This window comes from Patiria miniata, unplaced genomic scaffold (genome assembly GCF_015706575.1).
Source record: "Patiria miniata isolate m_02_andy unplaced genomic scaffold, ASM1570657v1 HiC_scaffold_24, whole genome shotgun sequence".
In the NCBI taxonomy this organism is placed as follows: domain Eukaryota; kingdom Metazoa; phylum Echinodermata; class Asteroidea; order Valvatida; family Asterinidae; genus Patiria; species Patiria miniata.
The window spans coordinates 11680760-11699981 of NW_024037063.1; the positions used below are offsets into that span (position 1 = coordinate 11680760).

Here is a 19222-nt window from a genome sequence, read left to right on the forward strand (position 1 = left end):
TGGCATTAGGTTTCAACATTTTTTCCAGGCTGCATCCGAATCAATTAACTGTCTAAAGCACGTCCATGCCCAGTGAAAATACGCAGGGACGCGCTGACAATAATTCGTAGCCGTAGTTCCGTGCATAACGCTATTTACATAGGGTTTGTAGCCCTATGCTCCGTGGAAGCCCGGGCCGTTTCGGACACGGCCGCTCCCGAGGCGTCCGCCCAAGTAACCGGCTTGGCGAGTCGGTTACTTGGGCCAGGCTCGAGTAAGCGCGAGAAGTTTTTTTGAGAGGTAAATTGAACGTTGTCGCGCTTGCACGTGTCAGGCTCTGTACCGTCTAGGCGTTTTGGTTTGTAGTAAGAGGCCCAGCGCTGGCCCGATTCAGGCTCTGTACCGTCTTGACGTTTTGGTTTGTCCTAAGAGGCCCAGCGCTGGCCCGATTTAGGCACTGTACCGTCTTGACGTTTTGGTTTGTCCTAAGAGGCCCAGCGCTGGCCCGATTCAGGCTCTGTACCGTCTTGACGTTTCGGTTTGTAGTAAGAGGCCCAGCGCTGGCCCGATTTAGGCTCTGTACCGTCTTGCCGATTTGGTTTGTCCTAAGAGGCCCAGCGCTGGCCCGATTAGGCTCTGTACCGTCTTGCCGATTTGGTTTGTCCTAAGAGGCCCAGCGCTGGCCCGATTAGGCTCTGTACCGTCTTGCCGATTTGGTTTGTCCTAAGAGGCCCAGCGCTGGCCCGATTTAGGCTCTGTACCGTCTTGACGTTTTGGTTTGTCCTAAGAGGCCCAACGCTGGCCCGATTCAGGCTCTCTACCGTCTTGACGTTTTGGTTTGTCCTAAGAGGCCCAGCGCTGGCCCGATTTATGCTCTGTACCGTTTTGCCGTTTTGGTTTGTCCTAAGAGGCCCAGCGCTGGCCCTATTTAGGCTCTGTACCGTTTTGCCGTTTTGGTTTGTCCTAAGAGGCCCAACGCTGGCCCGATTCAGGCTCTCTACCGTCTTGACGTTTTGGTTTGTCCTAAGAGGCCCAGCGCTGGCCCGATTTAGGCTCTGTACCGTTTTGCCGTTTTGGTTTGTCCTAAGAGGCCCAGCGCTGGCCCGATTCAGGCTCTGTACCGTCTTGACGTTTTGGTTTGTCCTAAGAGGCCCAGCGCTGGCCCGATTCAGGCTCTCTACCGTCTTGACGTTTTGGTTTGTCCTAAGAGGCCCAGCGCTGGCCCGATTCAGGCTCTGTACCGTCTTGCCGTTTTGGTTTGTCCTAAGAGGCCCAGCGCTGGCCCGATTCAGGCTCTGTACAGGCTTGCCATTATGGTTCGCCGTAAGAGAATCGGCACTGGCCCGATTCAGGCTCTGCATTGTTTTACCGTTATGGTTGCCAAAATAACGCCAACACCGGAATTCTGGCTCGTTACCCTCACCATGGAACCGCATTGCCGCAATCAAGCCAGCACTGGCCCGCTTCCGGTTTTGGACCATTTAAACTGTACGGTACTGCCAGAACAAGCCCCATAACATAGTCCATGAGCCAGGGCCTGAAATTTCACAAATTGGTACCATCTCAAGGGACTAATCGCCACTATGATTTTTTCTTTCCTACATGTGTATAGATGTCAGAAAAGTATGATAGACTTTTGTGGGTGGTAGTTTAATGTGGAATTTGGGGTATGTTCTATGACGTCACTAATAAAGGCTCAAATCCGATATTTTTTACAGCAAGCAATAACAAACAACTTTATTTTACTCCATAAAACACTTGCTTGATGTCCTCTACGGCATCCCAGCATTAAATGCTTTCAAAAGGTTACAATTGTTTCACCTGCATTTGGCTAAACTCTGTATTGAGGCCACCTGCCTAATGTGGCCAACATGTCATTGCATGTCAAAGCTTATAAAGGGGAATGCACAACATACTTTGTTCCTGTAATTTTCAGAAAAGGCTGTATTTGGGGGGTAAGTATAACAGTCAAGTACAGTATTTCATAGAAATTTGGTAGTTTTAGTTTTGGATGTTTGCAAATCTTGTATATATATTCCCTTTAAACTTCTGACTTTGCTTTTAAAACTGCACTCGAAGACTACTGACCCATGCGTGTTATTTTGATGGAGCGCATTGCAGGCCGCCGGGGCAGATATAAGCGGAGGCAGTTATTTTTTTTTTTTTTGGGGGGGGGGGGGCTGGTGAAGAAGGTTCATTTGAAATTAGCTTTTGAGTTGTCAATGGCTACATTCAATAGGTTGATGATTGAGGTGAAAATGTATTAATTATAGTAAATAAGTCGAATGTGTAATCTTAAAAGAACATGTCCATTTTGGCGGGCAGAATTCTGAAGGCCATGGTTTTTTTCATTGTACTATAATTGCCAGTTTTAATTTTCAACTATTAGATCATATGACAGAGATACCTACAAATGGCTTACATCTCTGATATAAAAATAAGTGCACATGTATTTCCATAAAATTGCTGCACACAAAATGTGAGTTTTTATGGGAAAAAAATAAGTAATGTTTGGTCTTCCTGACAATTAAATATGATTTTGTTGCGACTGCTGGTATTTTCATACATTAAAAAATGTAATAAATATAGTATATTTTGCAACCAGATGAAACTTTAGTTCTTTCTACATACTGCAATAGGCTTATCTGATTTAATGAACTACCAAAGCCTCCCAAATGAGCTTAATAATTACGAACATTTATTAACTTGAAAATTGTGCCTGTATATAACTTATGAAACTCCCTGACAATCATTCAAATTTACTCGAATTCAAAGTCAGAGTCTGTATTTGAGTTGTCATCAAGACAGGGGCACATCTGGTATAAAAAAAAAAAAAAAAGAGGTATTTTTTAAATCTTCAGGCAGTGCAGAATTGATATTTCTCTCAAGGTATCCAAAATCATGACATGTCTATGATATTTCTGCCATGTTGGAAGCTTTGACCCGAAAGCAATAACCTCAGTCATGACAATGGTGCATGGCAAAGTTGATTGTGCTTGCCAGGATTTTTTTCATTCGATCTTTCAATCTGGCAAATGTTCATACCTTTCCCTTGAAGGTATTTTTTTTTTCAATTAGAAGTGTTATTGACGTTGCTAGCATTCTGTACTCAAGATTAACAAAGAGCAGGTACTCCGTGACACATCCCCAACCCAAAAGGAGTGGGAAGGGCTTTCATTGAAACTAGTCATGCTTAACGCCAATTCCAGTGTAGTTTCGTTTTAGTAAAAAAGCTATTTACGTTTTACCTCTGCAAGTTTGTTCTCATAAAATCTCAGGAGACCGATAAATCCTTTCCATAAAAAAGATATTAATTTTTTACCCTCTGCTGCAACTTTTTCCTCATAAAATCTCAGTAAACCGATACATCCTTGCATTGCCCCCAACTTGCTGTCTACCGAGCATAAACATAAAGATGCATTAGGTCTTTTAGTCTTTTATATTTGCCATTCTCTGTAACAAACAAATAACACTGCAATTATATCGAGAGCTACATCGTTTGGCGAGATAGAACTAAAGCGGCCCCTGGCCCTGTGGCCCCACGCCGTAATAAAACAAAGCATACACGAAGGAATTTACTAAATGTAAGAAAGCAGCCTTGGAACATTAGTCCATGAGCCAGGGCCTGAAATTTTACAAATTGGTACCGTCTCAAGGGACTAATCGCCACTATGATTTTTTTCTTTCCTACATGTGTATAGATGTCAGAAAAGTATGATAGACTTTTGTAGGTGGTAGCTTAATGTGGATTTTGGGGTATGTTCTATGACGTCACTGAAGGAGGCTCAAATCCGATATTTTTACATCAAGCAATAACAAAAAAAGTTTATTTTACTCCATAAAACACTTGCTTGATGTCCTCTACGGCATCCCAGCATTAAATGCTTTCAAAAGGTTACAATTATTTCACCTGCATTTGGCTAAACTCTGTATTGAGGCCACCTGCCTAATGTGGCCAACATGTCATTGCATATGTCATAAGCTTATAAAGAGAAATACACAACATACTCTGTTCCTGTAATTTTCAGAAACGGCTGTATTTGGGGGTAAGTATTTTATAGCAAACTTACACGCACTTGTAGTTTTGTGTTCATAGATGCTGGAAAACCCAAGAATCTATCATTTTCTTTTAGTCTGGTTCCCTGACCCCTCTTTAAATGAAACAGAGCAATTTATAGACGCCAGGGGATTGTATGGTCAGAAAAACAGTCTAGCTGGCTTGTACCCGTTCAAAGGTATGCAATCGATTGCAAACAAAATGTCGACTAACTAAATATGGTAAATTGGGGGCAGTATTTGAAAACAGTTTTTTTTTCTGACCAGCATTGGAAATTGATACAAAAATACCACTTTTCTTGAAAATGACAGAAATCAGGTACCATAAGTCTTACAGGGTATGCTTTTGACCGTGCTTCACTAACAGTCAAGTACAGTATTCATAGAAATTTGGTAGTTTTAGTTTTGGATGTTTGCAAATCTTGTATATATATTCCCTTTAAACTTCTGACTTTGCTTTTAAAACTGCACTCGAAGACTACTGACCCATGCGTGTTATTTTGATGAAGCGCATTGCAGGCCGCCAGGGCAGATATAAGCGGAGGCAGTTGTTTTTCTTTGGGGGGGGGGGGCCTGGTGAAGAAGGTTCATTTTAAAAAAGCTTTTGAGTTGTCAATGGCTACATTCTACAGGTTGATAGGTCAAATGTATCAATATTAGTAAATAAGTCGAATGTGTAATCTTAAAAGAACATGTCCATTTTGGCGGGCAGAATTCTGAAGGCCATGGTTTTTTCCTTGTACTATAATTGCCAGTTTTGATTTTCAACTATTAGATCATATGACAGAGATACCTACAAATGACTTACATCTCTGATATAAAAATAAGTGCACATGTATTTCCATAAAATTGCTGCACACAAAATGTTAGTTTTCATAGGGAAAAAATAAGTAATGTTTGGTCTTCCTGACAATTAAATATGATTTTGTTGCCACTTTTGGTATTTTCATACATTCATATATGTAATAAATATAATTTTTTTTGCAACCAGATGGAACTTTAGTTCTTTTTCATACTGCAATAGGCTTATCTGATTTAATGAACCACCAAAGCCTCCCAAATGAGCTTAATAATTACGAACATTTATTAACTTGAAAATTGTGCCTGTATATCACTTCTGATTCTGATGAAACTCCCTGACAATCATTCAAATTTACTCGAATTCAGAGTCAGAGTCTGTATTTGAGTTGTCATCAAGACAGGGGCACATCTGGTATAAGAAATATCAAGAGGAGGTATTTTTTTAAATCTTCAGGCAGTGCATAATTGATATTTCTCTCAAGGTATCCAAAATCATGACATGTCTATGATATTTTTATTCCATGTTGGAAGCTTTGACCCGAAAGCAATAACCTCAGCCATGACAATGGTGCATGGCAAAGTTGATTGTGCTTGCCAGGATTTTTTTCATTCGATCTTTCAATATGGCAAATGTTCATACCTTTCCCCTGAAGGTTTTTTTTCTTTTCAATTAGAAGTGTTATTGACGTTGCTAGCATTCTGTACTCAAGATTAACAAAGAGCAGGTACTCCGTGACACATCCCCAACCCAAAAGGAGTGGGAAGGGCTTTCATTGAAACTAGTCATGCTTAACGCCAATTCCAGTGTAGTTTCGTTTTAGTAAAAAAGCTATTTACGTTTTACCTCTGCAAGTTTGTTCTCATAAAATCTCAGGAGACCGATAAATCCTTTCCATAAAAAAGATATTAATTTTTTACCCTCTGCTGCAACTTTTTCCTCATAAAATCTCAGTAAACCGATACATCCTTGCATTGCCCCCAACTTGCTGTCTACCGAGCATAAACATAAAGATGCATTAGGTCTTTTAGTCTTTTATATTTGCCATTCTCTGTAACAAACAAATAACACTGCAATTATGTCGAGAGCTACATCGTTTGGCGAGATAGAACTAAAGCGGCCCCTGGCCCTGTGGCCCCACGCCGTAATAAAACAAAGCATACACGAAGGAATTTACTAAATGTAAGAAAGCAGCCTTGGAACATTAGTCCATGAGCCAGGGCCTGAAATTTTACAAATTGGTACCGTCTCAAGGGACTAATCACCACTATGATTTTTTTCTTTCCTACATGTGTATAGATGTCAGAAAAGTATGATAGACTTTTGTAGGTGGTAGCTTAATGTGGATTTTGGGGTATGTTCTATGACGTCACTGAAGGAGGCTCAAATCCGATATTTTTACATCAAGCAATAACAAAAAAAGTTTATTTTACTCCATAAAACACTTGCTTGATGTCCTCTACGGCATCCCAGCATTAAATGCTTTCAAAAGGTTACAATTATTTCACCTGCATTTGGCTAAACTCTGTATTGAGGCCACCTGCCTAATGTGGCCAACATGTCATTGCATATGTCATAAGCTTATAAAGAGGAATGCACAACATACTCTGTTCCTGTAATTTTCAGAAACGGCTGTATTTGGGGGGTAAGTATTTTATAGCAAACTTACACGCACTTGTAGTTTTGTGTTCATAGATGCTGGAAAACCCAAGAATCTATCATTTTCTTTTAGTCTGGTTCCCTGACCCCTCTTTAAATGAAACAGAGCAATTTATAGACGCCAGGGGATTGTATGGTCAGAAAAACAGTCTAGCTGGCTTGTACCCGTTCAAAGGTATGCAATCGATTGCAAACAAAATGTCGACTAACTAAATATGGTAAATTGGGGGCAGTATTTGAAAACAGTTTTTTTTTCTGACCAGCATTGGAAATTGATACAAAAATACCACTTTTCTTGAAAATGACAGAAATCAGGTACCATAAGTCTTACAGGGTATGCTTTTGACCGTGCTTCACTAACAGTCAAGTACAGTATTCATAGAAATTTGGTAGTTTTAGTTTTGGATGTTTGCAAATCTTGTATATATATTCCCTTTAAACTTCTGACTTTGCTTTTAAAACTGCACTCGAAGACTACTGACCCATGCGTGTTATTTTGATGAAGCGCATTGCAGGCCGCCAGGGCAGATATAAGCGGAGGCAGTTGTTTTTCTTTGGGGGGGGGGGGCCTGGTGAAGAAGGTTCATTTTAAAAAAGCTTTTGAGTTGTCAATGGCTACATTCTACAGGTTGATAGGTCAAATGTATCAATATTAGTAAATAAGTCGAATGTGTAATCTTAAAAGAACATGTCCATTTTGGCGGGCAGAATTCTGAAGGCCATGGTTTTTTCCTTGTACTATAATTGCCAGTTTTGATTTTCAACTATTAGATCATATGACAGAGATACCTACAAATGGCTTACATCTCTGATATAAAAATAAGTGCACATGTATTTCCATAAAATTGCTGCACACAAAATGTTAGTTTTCATAGGGAAAAAATAAGTAATGTTTGGTCTTCCTGACAATTAAATATGATTTTGTTGCCACTTTTGGTATTTTCATACATTCATATATGTAATAAATATAATATTTTTTTGCAACCAGATGGAACTTTAGTTCTTTTTCATACTGCAATAGGCTTATCTGATTTAATGAACCACCAAAGCCTCCCAAATGAGCTTAATAATTACGAACATTTATTAACTTGAAAATTGTGCCTGTATATCACTTCTGATTCTGATGAAACTCCCTGACAATCATTCAAATTTACTCGAATTCAGAGTCAGAGTCTGTATTTGAGTTGTCATCAAGACAGGGGCACATCTGGTATAAGAAATATCAAGAGGAGGTATTTTTTTAAATCTTCAGGCAGTGCATAATTGATATTTCTCTCAAGGTATCCAAAATCATGACATGTCTATGATATTTTTATTCCATGTTGGAAGCTTTGACCCGAAAGCAATAACCTCAGCCATGACAATGGTGCATGGCAAAGTTGATTGTGCTTGCCAGGATTTTTTTCATTCGATCTTTCAATATGGCAAATGTTCATACCTTTCCCCTGAAGGTTTTTTTTTCTTTTCAACTAGAAGTTTTATTGACGTTGCTAGCATTCTGTACTCAAGATTAACAAAGAGCAGGTTCTCCGTGACACATCCCCAACCCAAAATGAGTGGAAAGGGCTTTCATTAAAACTAGTCATGCTTAACGCCAATTCCAGTGTAGTTTCGTTTTAGTAAAAAAAGCTATTCACGTTTTACCTCTGCAAGTTTGTTCTCATAAAATCTCAGGAGACCGATAAATCCTTTCCATAAAAAAAGATATTAATTATTACCCTCTGCTGCAACTTTTTCCTCATAAAATCTCAGTAGACCGATAAATCCTTGCATAGCCCCCCCCCCCCCCCCCCCCACTTGCTGTCTACCGAGCATAAACATAAAGATGCATTTGGTCTTTTAGTCTTTTATATTTGCCATTATCTGTAACAAACAAATAACACTGCAATTATATCGAGAGCTACATCGTTTGGTGAGATAGAACTAAAGCGGCCCCTGGCCCTGTGGCCCCATGCCGTAATAAAACAAAGCATACACGAAGGAATTTACTAAATGTAAGAAAGCAGCCTTGGAACATTAGTCCATGAGCCAGGGCCTGAAATTTCACAAATTGGTACCATCTCAAGGAACTAATCGCCACTATGATTTTTTTCTTTCCTACATGTGTATAGATGTCAGAAAAGTATGATAGACTTTTGTAGGTGGTAGCTTAATGTGGATTTTGGGGTATGTTCTATGACGTCACTGAAGGAGGCTCAAATCCGATATTTTTACATCAAGCAATAACAAAAAAAAGTTTATTTTACTCCATAAAACACTTGCTTGATGTCCTCTACGGCATCCCAGCATTAAATACTTTCAAAAGGTTACAATTATTTCACCTGCATTTGGCTAAACTCTGTATTGAGGCCACCTGCCTAATGTGGCCAACATGTCATTGCATATGTCATAAGCTTATAAAGAGGAATGCACAACATACTTTGTTCCTGTAATTTTCAGAAACGGCTGTATTTGGGGGGTAAGTATTTTATAGCAAACTTACACGCACTTGTAGTTTTGTGTTCATAGATGCTGGAAAACCCAAGAATCTATCATTTTCTTTTAGTCTGGTTCCCTGACCCCTCTTTAAATGAAACACAGCAATTTATAGAAGCCAGGGGATTGTATGGTCAGAAAAACAGTCTAGCTGGCTTGTACCCGTTCAAAGGTATGCAATCGATTGCAAACAAAATGTCGACTAACTAAATATGGTAAATTGGGGGCAGTATTTGAAAACAGTTTTTTTCTGACCAGCATTGGAAATTGATACAAAAATACCACTTTTCTTGAAAATGACAGAAATCAGGTGCCATAAGTCTTACAGGGTATGCTTTTGACCGTGCTTCACTAACAGTCAAGTACAGTATTTCATAGAAATTTGGTAGTTTTATTTTTTGATGTTTGCAAATCTTGTATATATATTCCCTTTAAACGGCTCACTTTGCTTTTAAAACTGCACTCGAAGACTACTGACCCATGCGTGTTATTTTGAAGATGCGCATTGCAGGCCGCCAGGGCAGATATAAGCAGAGGCAGTTTTTTTTTTTTTTTGGGGGGGGGGGGGTTTGAGTTGTCAATGGCTACATTCTACAGGTTGATGGTTGAGGTGAAAATGTATTAATTATAGTAAATAAGTCGATTGTGTAATCTTAAAAGAACATGTCCATTGTGGCGGGCAGAATTCTGAAGGCCATGGTTTTTTCCTCGTACTAAAATTGGCAGGTTTTATTTTCAACTATTAGATCATATGACAGAGATACCTACAAATGGCTCACATCTCTGATATTAAAATAAGTGCCCATGTAGGGGAAAGTGGGGCTACTGGACCACTTAAGCAATTTTTCAATTCTAACAATATAAAAGAAATCCAGGAAAGGGATAAAACTAGTTTTATTACATGACCAAACAACTTGCTTGTTTATTGCAAACAACTGAAATCGATCACATTAATTAATCTTATGAATATTAATTAATCAAAAAAAAATCCAAAAGTGGACCACTAGCCCCACTCTTTGGGCAAGTGGTCCGCATCATAAAACTTTAATATTTGTCATCAAAAGTGTAAAGAATGACTGATGCTACCAGTAAATTGATAATAAAACATTCAAATAAGCAACTGTAAATATCTTAGAAGCACAAATGAGTTCAATTAATTGTTTAAACACCATTTAAAGAGTTTCTAACTTTTTTCAGAAAAAAAAAATCACGCAATTTTTATTCTTGGAATGCTGAGTTCAATACAGAGATGTTTGTCACGGGCATTTTATGTTCCTTAATCATACTTTGAAGTATTTTTTTCAAGCGTATTGATGTATTTATCTCTACGAGCCTAATTTTATACATGCCCTTGCTTTTGGAGAGAATTTGTAAGCAACTTGAGTAATTGCAAACATATTTTTGGAAAGAGTTTCATACACGGTCAACACTTGACACTCTGTGCACTAACCATACACTGTAAACCATGTGTTTAGGTTTAGAACACCTAAATAAACACTAATCTGTGACAGTTTTTAAATTTGGAAACATATTTGGTGTTTAAAATCAGCACACTGACGGTGTTTAATCTTTAAACGGAACAGTGTTTAAAATATATACATCAAAGGCGTTTAACATTTAAATACTACTGACGTTTAAAAAGTAAACACACAGTCAAAAAGAAAACACGTCAATCTGTTGTAATTTTAAACATGTGACACGTTTATTGCCTGTGACAGATTTTAAACATGGGACGCCATTTATTATTATTTTCAAGTGTTTATATTCACAGTGTGTGTTTAGTTTTCGAACAGTATTCAAAATTGCAAGTAAAACTTCAGTCACAATATTAACAACATTGAAATAAACGCATTTAGGGCACTTCACAAAGCTGTCTTTATTTTCACCTTTAGGATTGTGGTGAAAGGCCTATTGAGTTTTATCGAATCATGAAAATGGACACAATAAAATACAAATGTATTTTATGGTCACCCCTAGAGAATATTTTACATCACGACAGCAAAAATAATGTGACATTTATGTGAATATACTACCATGCCTATCAGTATGTTTTCAACCATCCCTTTTTTAAGCCCGTAACATTAAGGCCAATTACATTTTTTTACAGGTATCAAAACAAAGAAACAAAAACATAAACAAACACAAAAGGGTGAATTTGAAGTAAATGAATATATCTGTAAATAGGTCTAAAACAATTATTTTCCAATTCAATGAGATTTAGAAGTAAAACTGCAAATGAATTATACTTGTTTTTTAAAACCTGTGAAGGTTTGCGTTATAGTTTGAAGTGGTAAACTAAGTATTGATCTTTAGCTGAGATTTCAACAATATATCCAATTAATTTATACACAAATACCTTGTAGTGAATTGCATGAATTCGCTGGAATCTGCCAGGAAAATTTTTCTCTGATTATGATTTTTTGAAAAGAACTCAAAGCATGTGAAAATACTTTGGATAATCCAAATCAAAGGCATAGTACCCCGAGGCTGGAGAAGAAGCGCATCATTGTACGTGTTGTAGTTCGAGACTTTCTTGATGGTGTCTCCACGTGTAATGTAAACTGTAGTTTTGATGCAGATACTCTGTCTGGTTCAGCAGCATTCTGTGACATAAACAAGATTTCTGAGTGAGCCATACAAAAACCGATCAACTTTGAAAGTGAAACCATGCTCACAGTCAATAGAAATAATGGAGACCCTAAAATGACATGTCAATAATAAAGTTTACTCCAGGAAGAATATGAAAAGTGGTTACAAAATTGGGTTCAAAAGTAAATTGCACAATTGTCGGCCTTTTTGGGACTCACGTCAATATTAACCTTTGTTATCAGAGATAATGTGCACAAAGACTGTAAAGTTACAGCTTGAGCTTGATCATGGATCAAATATTAAAAATAAAATCTGAAGAAAATAGGCAAGCTTTTCACAGTTTCGTACCAATAACTTTGCAGTCATGTAGGTATTTACGGAGACTTTGTATTTAAAATTGTATTTTAAAATTGTATTCACCTAGAATGCTTTACTTTTTCATTTCATGATGTTTTACCGCCAGAGTAAATTTCCAGTGGAAGTTGAAAGGTTCTTATGCAAGATAGAATCTCAGCCAACTATCATCATTCAAAATTACCTCATGAATAGTTAGCACTCTCCTCGTCTTCGTACCCTCGCCACGTTCAAACTCGGTTTTCTGCTCAACGTACATGTATGCAATTACATCGAGCGTCTACAGAGGACCCTATATTCAAAACATAACACGTTCTGTAAAACGAAATGGTTTTGAATCCCTGTGATATACTGCATTGTACTAAAAATGGGGGATCATCTTTTATGTACACGCACTGCGGGTTTTTCAAAAGTTTTATACACAGCTGATCTTTACGATCACACACTGCACTGCCAAATGACGATCAATGCCAAAGGACACTTACCGTGTTTTTAAGGTCAATAGCTTCTTTCATCTGCAAGGGAATAGACACACCCTGAAAATTTACAGAAAGAAAATATTAAAACAATATACGCCCATAAATCATGTGAAATGGAAATTATGGTTAAACAATTTGTACCTGACCTTACAAATACTAGAATTTTCTTTTCAAAATCATTCATGCTGGTCCCTTTCAGCTTACATAACTTAGGCAGTGGTGATAACACTAGCATGCTTTTATTGAATAGTTAAATCACGATTTCAAAAAAAATCCACTTCACTGAATTTTCAAAGATTACAAAAATTTTGACACTGCGTGTTTGCAATTGTAATTCGCCCCATAGGCTTATAGCCTCATGTTAAGTAAACACTCAACATAGACCACCCTATAATGTGGGTCAAATACAAAACTTCCTTCATAATATTGTGAGCTGCACAGCAGTTATACTGTATAACAACAGCGTCATCCAAGAAAAATAATATGAGGAAATCAAAATCAGGGTTGTTTTTTCCCCTTCATATTCATGTTTTATCACACGATCCTTTGGCCACTAATTGCTCCCACTAATTCGTCTCCTCTCATATTTCAAAATCTATAATATTGTATATCGGGATTAATTAAATCAAACAACACAAAAGACAAAACTTACCACCTGTGTGGAAGCTTCCAGAACTGGTTCAAACTACAACCGTCGTACTGCATGCACAGAATACGTTGCATCTGAGTACTCTTGCTGACTTGGCAATATGCATACCAAACTTGACCTCCAGCCTAGGTCATGACCAACTGTTAGTACCTTCTGTGAGACTACATCATACATGTATATTGTTTCATTACCCGATGCAAATTTTGTTACAACGAATGACGATACTAATTCTCGCCATTACATTATTCTATTAGTGTGCCCAGATTATTGTCAGAAAAATGGCGGTTGTCTTTCGGTGCCGCGTAATCATTTAACTGGCCTGATTATGCCAGCACGCAATCAGATTTAATCCTATTGGTTAAGACCTAACATCACGTGGTCATATTTAAACATCGTGACGTGTACCGTGTTTATTAGGTGTTGAACACAAACAACTAAATTGAGTTATTATTAGTGTCCTAATTAGTTAATAAGCCTTTTTTAAATAAAGTGTTATTCTTTTGGAATAAACAAAATGCTAACTAGTGAAATTGAACAGTTAAAACGTTTTCTAAAACCGATCTCACAATAAACACCCTATAGCACTGTTGACATTAACGCTAACTGTTTTGTTTAAAAACACATGATGTGTGTCACATAGTGTTTAAATCTAAAACACTGCGTTTATTTTTTAAACGTGTCACATTTTCTCGCGTTTTACAGTGTATGAGACTGCTCTGAAAAATTCAGTGTTTCCTATTAGAGTAAATGCTTCGACTTTCTCACTGCTTAATTTAACTTTTTAGGGCATGTCTTTGCTTTTCATGGCTTGTAGGTTACTATCTAAAACTAAGTGTTGTCCGTATATGGAACTCTTCCCATTTTTTTCTGCTTACAAGCTAACGATCATTTTAAACACTTGTAAATGGAACACAAACGCCGACAATTTCTATTTTAAATGTGCAATTGGGAGGGCTAAATCATGTACAATGTACTGTATAAGACTAATATACTTTAAACATCATCCAAATGTTGCAGTATACACAGTGCATGTACTCTACTTTAATTAATCGGATCCTCCAAACTATATAGGCCACTACAGTCAGTGCACACGAACAAGTTCATATCGCCTCGCCATCTGGTACAGTCCTCATGGAACCACTCGCTGCACCCTCTACATGAAACCCGAGGCTCATCGGCCATCCAAGGCGCATTACACTTGGCACAGAACGTATCATCATCCACTAGTTCAATTATCTCATTGTCACTGTCCGAGTCACCAGCTGAGATTGTAGGTGGGCAGCTAATACCTGGGCGTGGTTTGTTGGCGATTGCTTTGGATTTTTCCCCCTCCTGTCTTTGTTGTTTCTTTTGCTATCGCGCATTTTTCTTTTCTTCTGTCATCTTCTTTTTTTCAGCTGCTTTTGTTTCCCGTTCTCTTTTTGGCTGAGGGCTCGTCAATGCCCGTGAAGTACTCGCTGGTGTTGGATTTGGCTGAGATCTCGTCGATGCCCGTGAAGTACTCGCTGGTGTTGGGTTTGGCTGACGGCTCGTCGATGCCCGTGAAGTACTCGCTGGTGTTGGGTTTGGCTGACGGCTCGTCGATGCCCGTGAAGTACTCGCTGGTGTTGGGTTTGGCTGACGGCTCGTCGATGCCCGTGAAGTACTCGCTGGTGTTGGGTTTGGCTGACGGCTCGTCGATGCCCGTGAAGTACTCGCTGGTGTTGGGTTTGGCTGACGGCTCGTCGATGCCCGTGAAGTACTCGCTGGTGTTTGGTTAGGCTGACGTCTCGTCGATGCCCGTGAAGTACTCGCTGGTGTTGGGTTTGGCTGACGGCTCGTCGATGCCCGTGAAGTACTCGCTGGTGTTGGGTTTGGCTGGCGGCTCGTCGATGCCCGTGAAGTACTCGCTGGTGTTGGGTTTGGCTGACGGCTCGTCGATGCCTGTGAAGTACTCGCTGGTGTTAGGTTTGGCTGACGGCTCGTCGATGCCTGTGATGTACTAGGGATATCTTGTGGTGGTGGTCTCGGTACTGTATCTGTTTCTTTCTCCGTTCCTGCCTCTGTTCCTGCCTATGCTTCTGCCTCTGCTTCTGCCTCTGCTTCTACCTCTGCTTCTACGTCTGCTTCTTCATCTGCCAACTCCCATGCCTTTGAAGGTGCAAATGCCTCTTTCGGGACAGCTGCAGGGTTAAATGGGTAGATCTCTGTTGCCCAAAAACCAATAGGCCTAACTGCATTGGCAATGGTGGCTGATTTACACGGCCGTTTCACTCACATAGACATAACGTAAATAAAGTTGAGCGATTTTGTCCGTACCAGTCAGTGCGCAGGGTTCGGAAAAGTGCTTGCGTTTATTTGCAGCGTATGCATAACTCGCTTGGTAAAATGAATATTCATGATATCGGGGGACCACATTTGAAAATTCATTTTTTTGATAACTAGTCTTTAAAAGAAAGTTTTTACTCACAAATATAGTAAAGAATACTCAAGCCTAATTGTGAAATGAGATTTCTAAAATTTTCATAAAGTATTTTAAGAATTTAAGAAATATGAGGATGAAAGTTTTACTGAAATTGTCGAGAAATTTCGGTTTGCGAAAACCGTCTTTGTTCTATATAAAACAAAACCGTGCAGCATCATTTTACAGTTTGATGAGAAGCTTTGTTATTAAATGCACAAATTATCATAACCATGAATCATGTAAGTACTCAAAACAGTCAGGAGCACGCAAAATTTACGGCCATTCTGAACGTTCAGGATACGAAAAAAATTACACTCTGGAAGCACGTGTAAGCGCCGCACAGCATGAGTGTACATTCCTCATTGGGCAAGACCCGCAACCAACACGCGTTTTGACCAATCACGTAACAGCACACGAGGCTTCCGTATGTCGGGTACCCCGTTCTATGCGTGCTTATGGATATCTTATAATCTCGAACTAAATGTGCCCGACTATAGAATATAAACTGGCGATGTGTCCTCTCCCAAAGTTTCAACGACTAGCTGTGCAAGAAAATAATATACTTTCAATGCTATTCCTATTTCTAGACCGTTATGATTTAAGATTAATGTAATAATTCCATTATTTTTTGGCAATAATGTCTCCCATTTTCTAGATGCTTTTTGTTTGTTGACAGTTTCAATGTGCATGAACATGAAAAATATAAACACAAAAACCAATGTGTATGACTATATGAACATGAAAATATAAACACAAATAATCAAAGGCATGTCTCTTTTCATGACTGAAATTCTGGAAAACGATTTAATCATAAAATCAGAAGTGCAAAGTTACATACTTTTGAGCTGGATTTAATCATTACATCAGTGAGTTAACATATTACTAAAACCCTGGAAACTTGAACCACTTACACTTACAAAACATTGCTTACAAAAGAAAGTTTCTGAAAACAGAGAATGACTTAGGCCCTAATTATAAATATAAAGCAACTTTAAAAAAATGAACTTAAAAATACATGCAAGCCAAACTTTCTTCAAAGTGCGAGGTTAATAATGCTCGCTCTAGGATGTACATGTATACACTTTCTTGCTATATTTCATGAGCTTATAATATAAATTCCCTACCCAAGCTTGCCCACAAGCAACTCAACCTAGGACAATAACAAGGCCATTGAACTGCTCCATTCCTTGACAATAAAAGTTAAATATGCAAACAATTACACAAATCTTTAAAATCTTTACAATCTTTGTTTAGAATGCAGTGTATAGCTGTTTGCAGACATTTTCATCATATTTTTGTTTTTTAAATAAACAGCACACTCACAAAATGACTTAATTGAAAAAGAAAGAAAGTGGAAATTCAGCAATGATTGAATTGATTCTTCAGGGTTCTTTTTATACATGATCTGAATACAGCATGCCATGAAAATCTTTGACGCCTGATATGTGGGTTGTTGACAACACGTCTTTGAATTTAGGCATGCAAAAAATAAGGATTTCGGTCTAGTGGTGTGTCCGGTCAGAATGACCAGGCCAAACCATCCAAAACATTATTTTGTAAACCGGAATCCGAACGGAAACCAATTTGAACTCCCTAAAACCAACCTGATCCGACCCGACAAAAGTTTAAGGAAAACCAACGGAAAAAATGTTGCAACCTGACGCCACTTCCATGATTGTGTACAAAGTCAATGTAGAGTCAAGACAATTTTAAGTATTATCTAACAACATTGGAAATTTATGAAAAAAAAAGTGGCCTCAGGTTGCAACATTTCTTCCGTGTGAATTTCCAAACTGTTTGGGTTTATTTCGAGTTGAACTGACTCAACACAATTAGAAGACTTCAAACGCAATACCGAAACCAACCTGGCCCGACTAAAATGATGGACAAACTTATGGCGACCTAGCCTTGACCAAGGCTATCAGCTTGTTGCCATAGGATCGCGTTTGTTCGCGCTACCGCACACCGCGCGCGCCGCGACACAATCACAATGTACTATACCCACTGATCTCTTTATATAGAGATCAGTGACTATACCCTTAGCCCCAACGACCCTTGCGTGTGCTTTGTGTGCATGTACGTACGCCCCACACTCACTTCCGCAAACAGCCGTACAGTAAGTCGAGGCAGAAGATAGCCTTGACGCAACCGTGTATGCCGAATATGATAATTAGTACGCGCTATGGTAAATAGTCTTCTCTCATTGGATAACGGCTGACAAAAAATTTAATATTTATTAAATTGCATAGTACGACCAAAGGTTTATAAACCAGACGGCCTGTGGTAACAATAATTATTGTAAAACACCCCCTTAAAATCTTAAATAATAGTAGAATAATATTTATAAAGTTACACATAGTTTGGGTCGAAAATGAAATGAAAAGGATGAAAAATTAGACCTTCAAAAAACGGCAAACGGTACAAAACCACACGCCGGCAAAAACGATGTCACCATGCACAGAGGCCACGTTGGGGCCGTCCACTGTAGGCACCGGCCCGGCTGGCGCCGTGCAGTGAGACACGCTGCGCTTTCACGTTCAGCGGCAAAAAAAGCGCTCACACTATTGAGTATATCTACCGCTGACTTTTTGGGGGGGGAGGGGTATTTCTTCTAAGCTGTCAAGGGGATATGGGGAAAAAAAACCCTCCTTCAGCAAACTTATTCTGTAAGACTGATTTTAACTTGTATGAACAACTTATAAGTTATATGTCGTATGTACGACTAATATATCGACAGGGTACGACATATTTCGACAGGGTACGACTAATATCGACAGGGTACGACATATGTCGACAGGGTATGACATATCAAACATATGACATAATGTCGACAGGTGCCGGTATGACATATATGTCGTGCATAAGTCGAGTCGACAGGGTACGATATATGTCGCATACGACAAAGTCGTATATAAGTACGACTTAATATCTCGTGTGTACAAAATATGAATTGTAACTCGTATGTTCGACTTGTTTGTCGATTATGTCGTACATACAACATATCTTGTGAGAACGACTTGTATCTCGTGCGATTTACATCTACGACTTACATGTCGTACGTATGTCATAGGTATATACGACATACGATTCATACGTACGCGTTAAAATACATGTGTCGTACGTATGAGATGTATGTTGCACATGGTACGAATTCAGGGAGAGTTTTTTTTCACCATGTACCTGACAGTTTCGTATATTTCCATCCCAAAGTCAATAGTTCGTTTCTTGCAGTTAATTCATACGGGTGCTTATAGATACGAGTTAACCTGCATTCGATTAAATGGGTACGATTTGACCTGGGTCCGAGTTGACCTGTTCCCTACATTCGCTGTCAGAATAGCACGGGCAGGTAGCGGCGTGATAATGTACGCTGTTGCACCAACAAAACGTCGGCGGACTGTCTTGAACTGTCCAATTCGCAATACATTGTAATAGTATCATTTTGAACAATTGTTCACTCATATAGCGGCATATTTCATTTGTTTGTAATAAAACTGGAGAAATGGTTTAAAATGGGATTGAAATACCTGGACATAGTTTGAGTGAACATACGTGTACATACAAGTACATGTACGTGGTGTATACAGTAGTTTGCGGGATCATGAATATGTATGTCGCGGGTCAAAGTTTACGGGCTTTGATTGGATATCGTGTAAATATGCGCATCAGAAATTTTCGGCCGATTTCGGTCGAAACTATAAAGAAACACATAAGAATTCGCCACGGTTGCGTCAAGGCTA

At 38.8% G+C, this 19222-nt stretch overlaps 1 protein-coding gene and 1 long non-coding RNA gene across 2 annotated transcripts; both read right to left on the reverse strand.

Annotated features, from left to right (window-relative positions):
• Positions 1-12162: 12162 nt before the first annotated feature.
• On the reverse strand, positions 12163-13154 carry LOC119731515. The gene is made up of 3 exons (XR_005271459.1): positions 13043-13154; positions 12397-12447; positions 12163-12203 (listed from the first exon to the last, which is right to left on the reverse strand). It is a non-coding gene; the product is annotated as an uncharacterized LOC119731515 (long non-coding RNA).
• Positions 13155-14432: 1278 nt separating this feature from the next.
• On the reverse strand, positions 14433-15765 carry LOC119731946 (circumsporozoite protein-like). The gene is made up of 3 exons (XM_038205256.1): positions 15760-15765; positions 14830-15020; positions 14433-14784 (listed from the first exon to the last, which is right to left on the reverse strand). Exons 1-3 carry the CDS (start codon positions 15763-15765, stop codon positions 14433-14435), a joined length of 549 nt encoding a protein of 182 aa, XP_038061184.1.
• Between the last annotated feature and the right edge of the window lie 3457 nt (positions 15766-19222).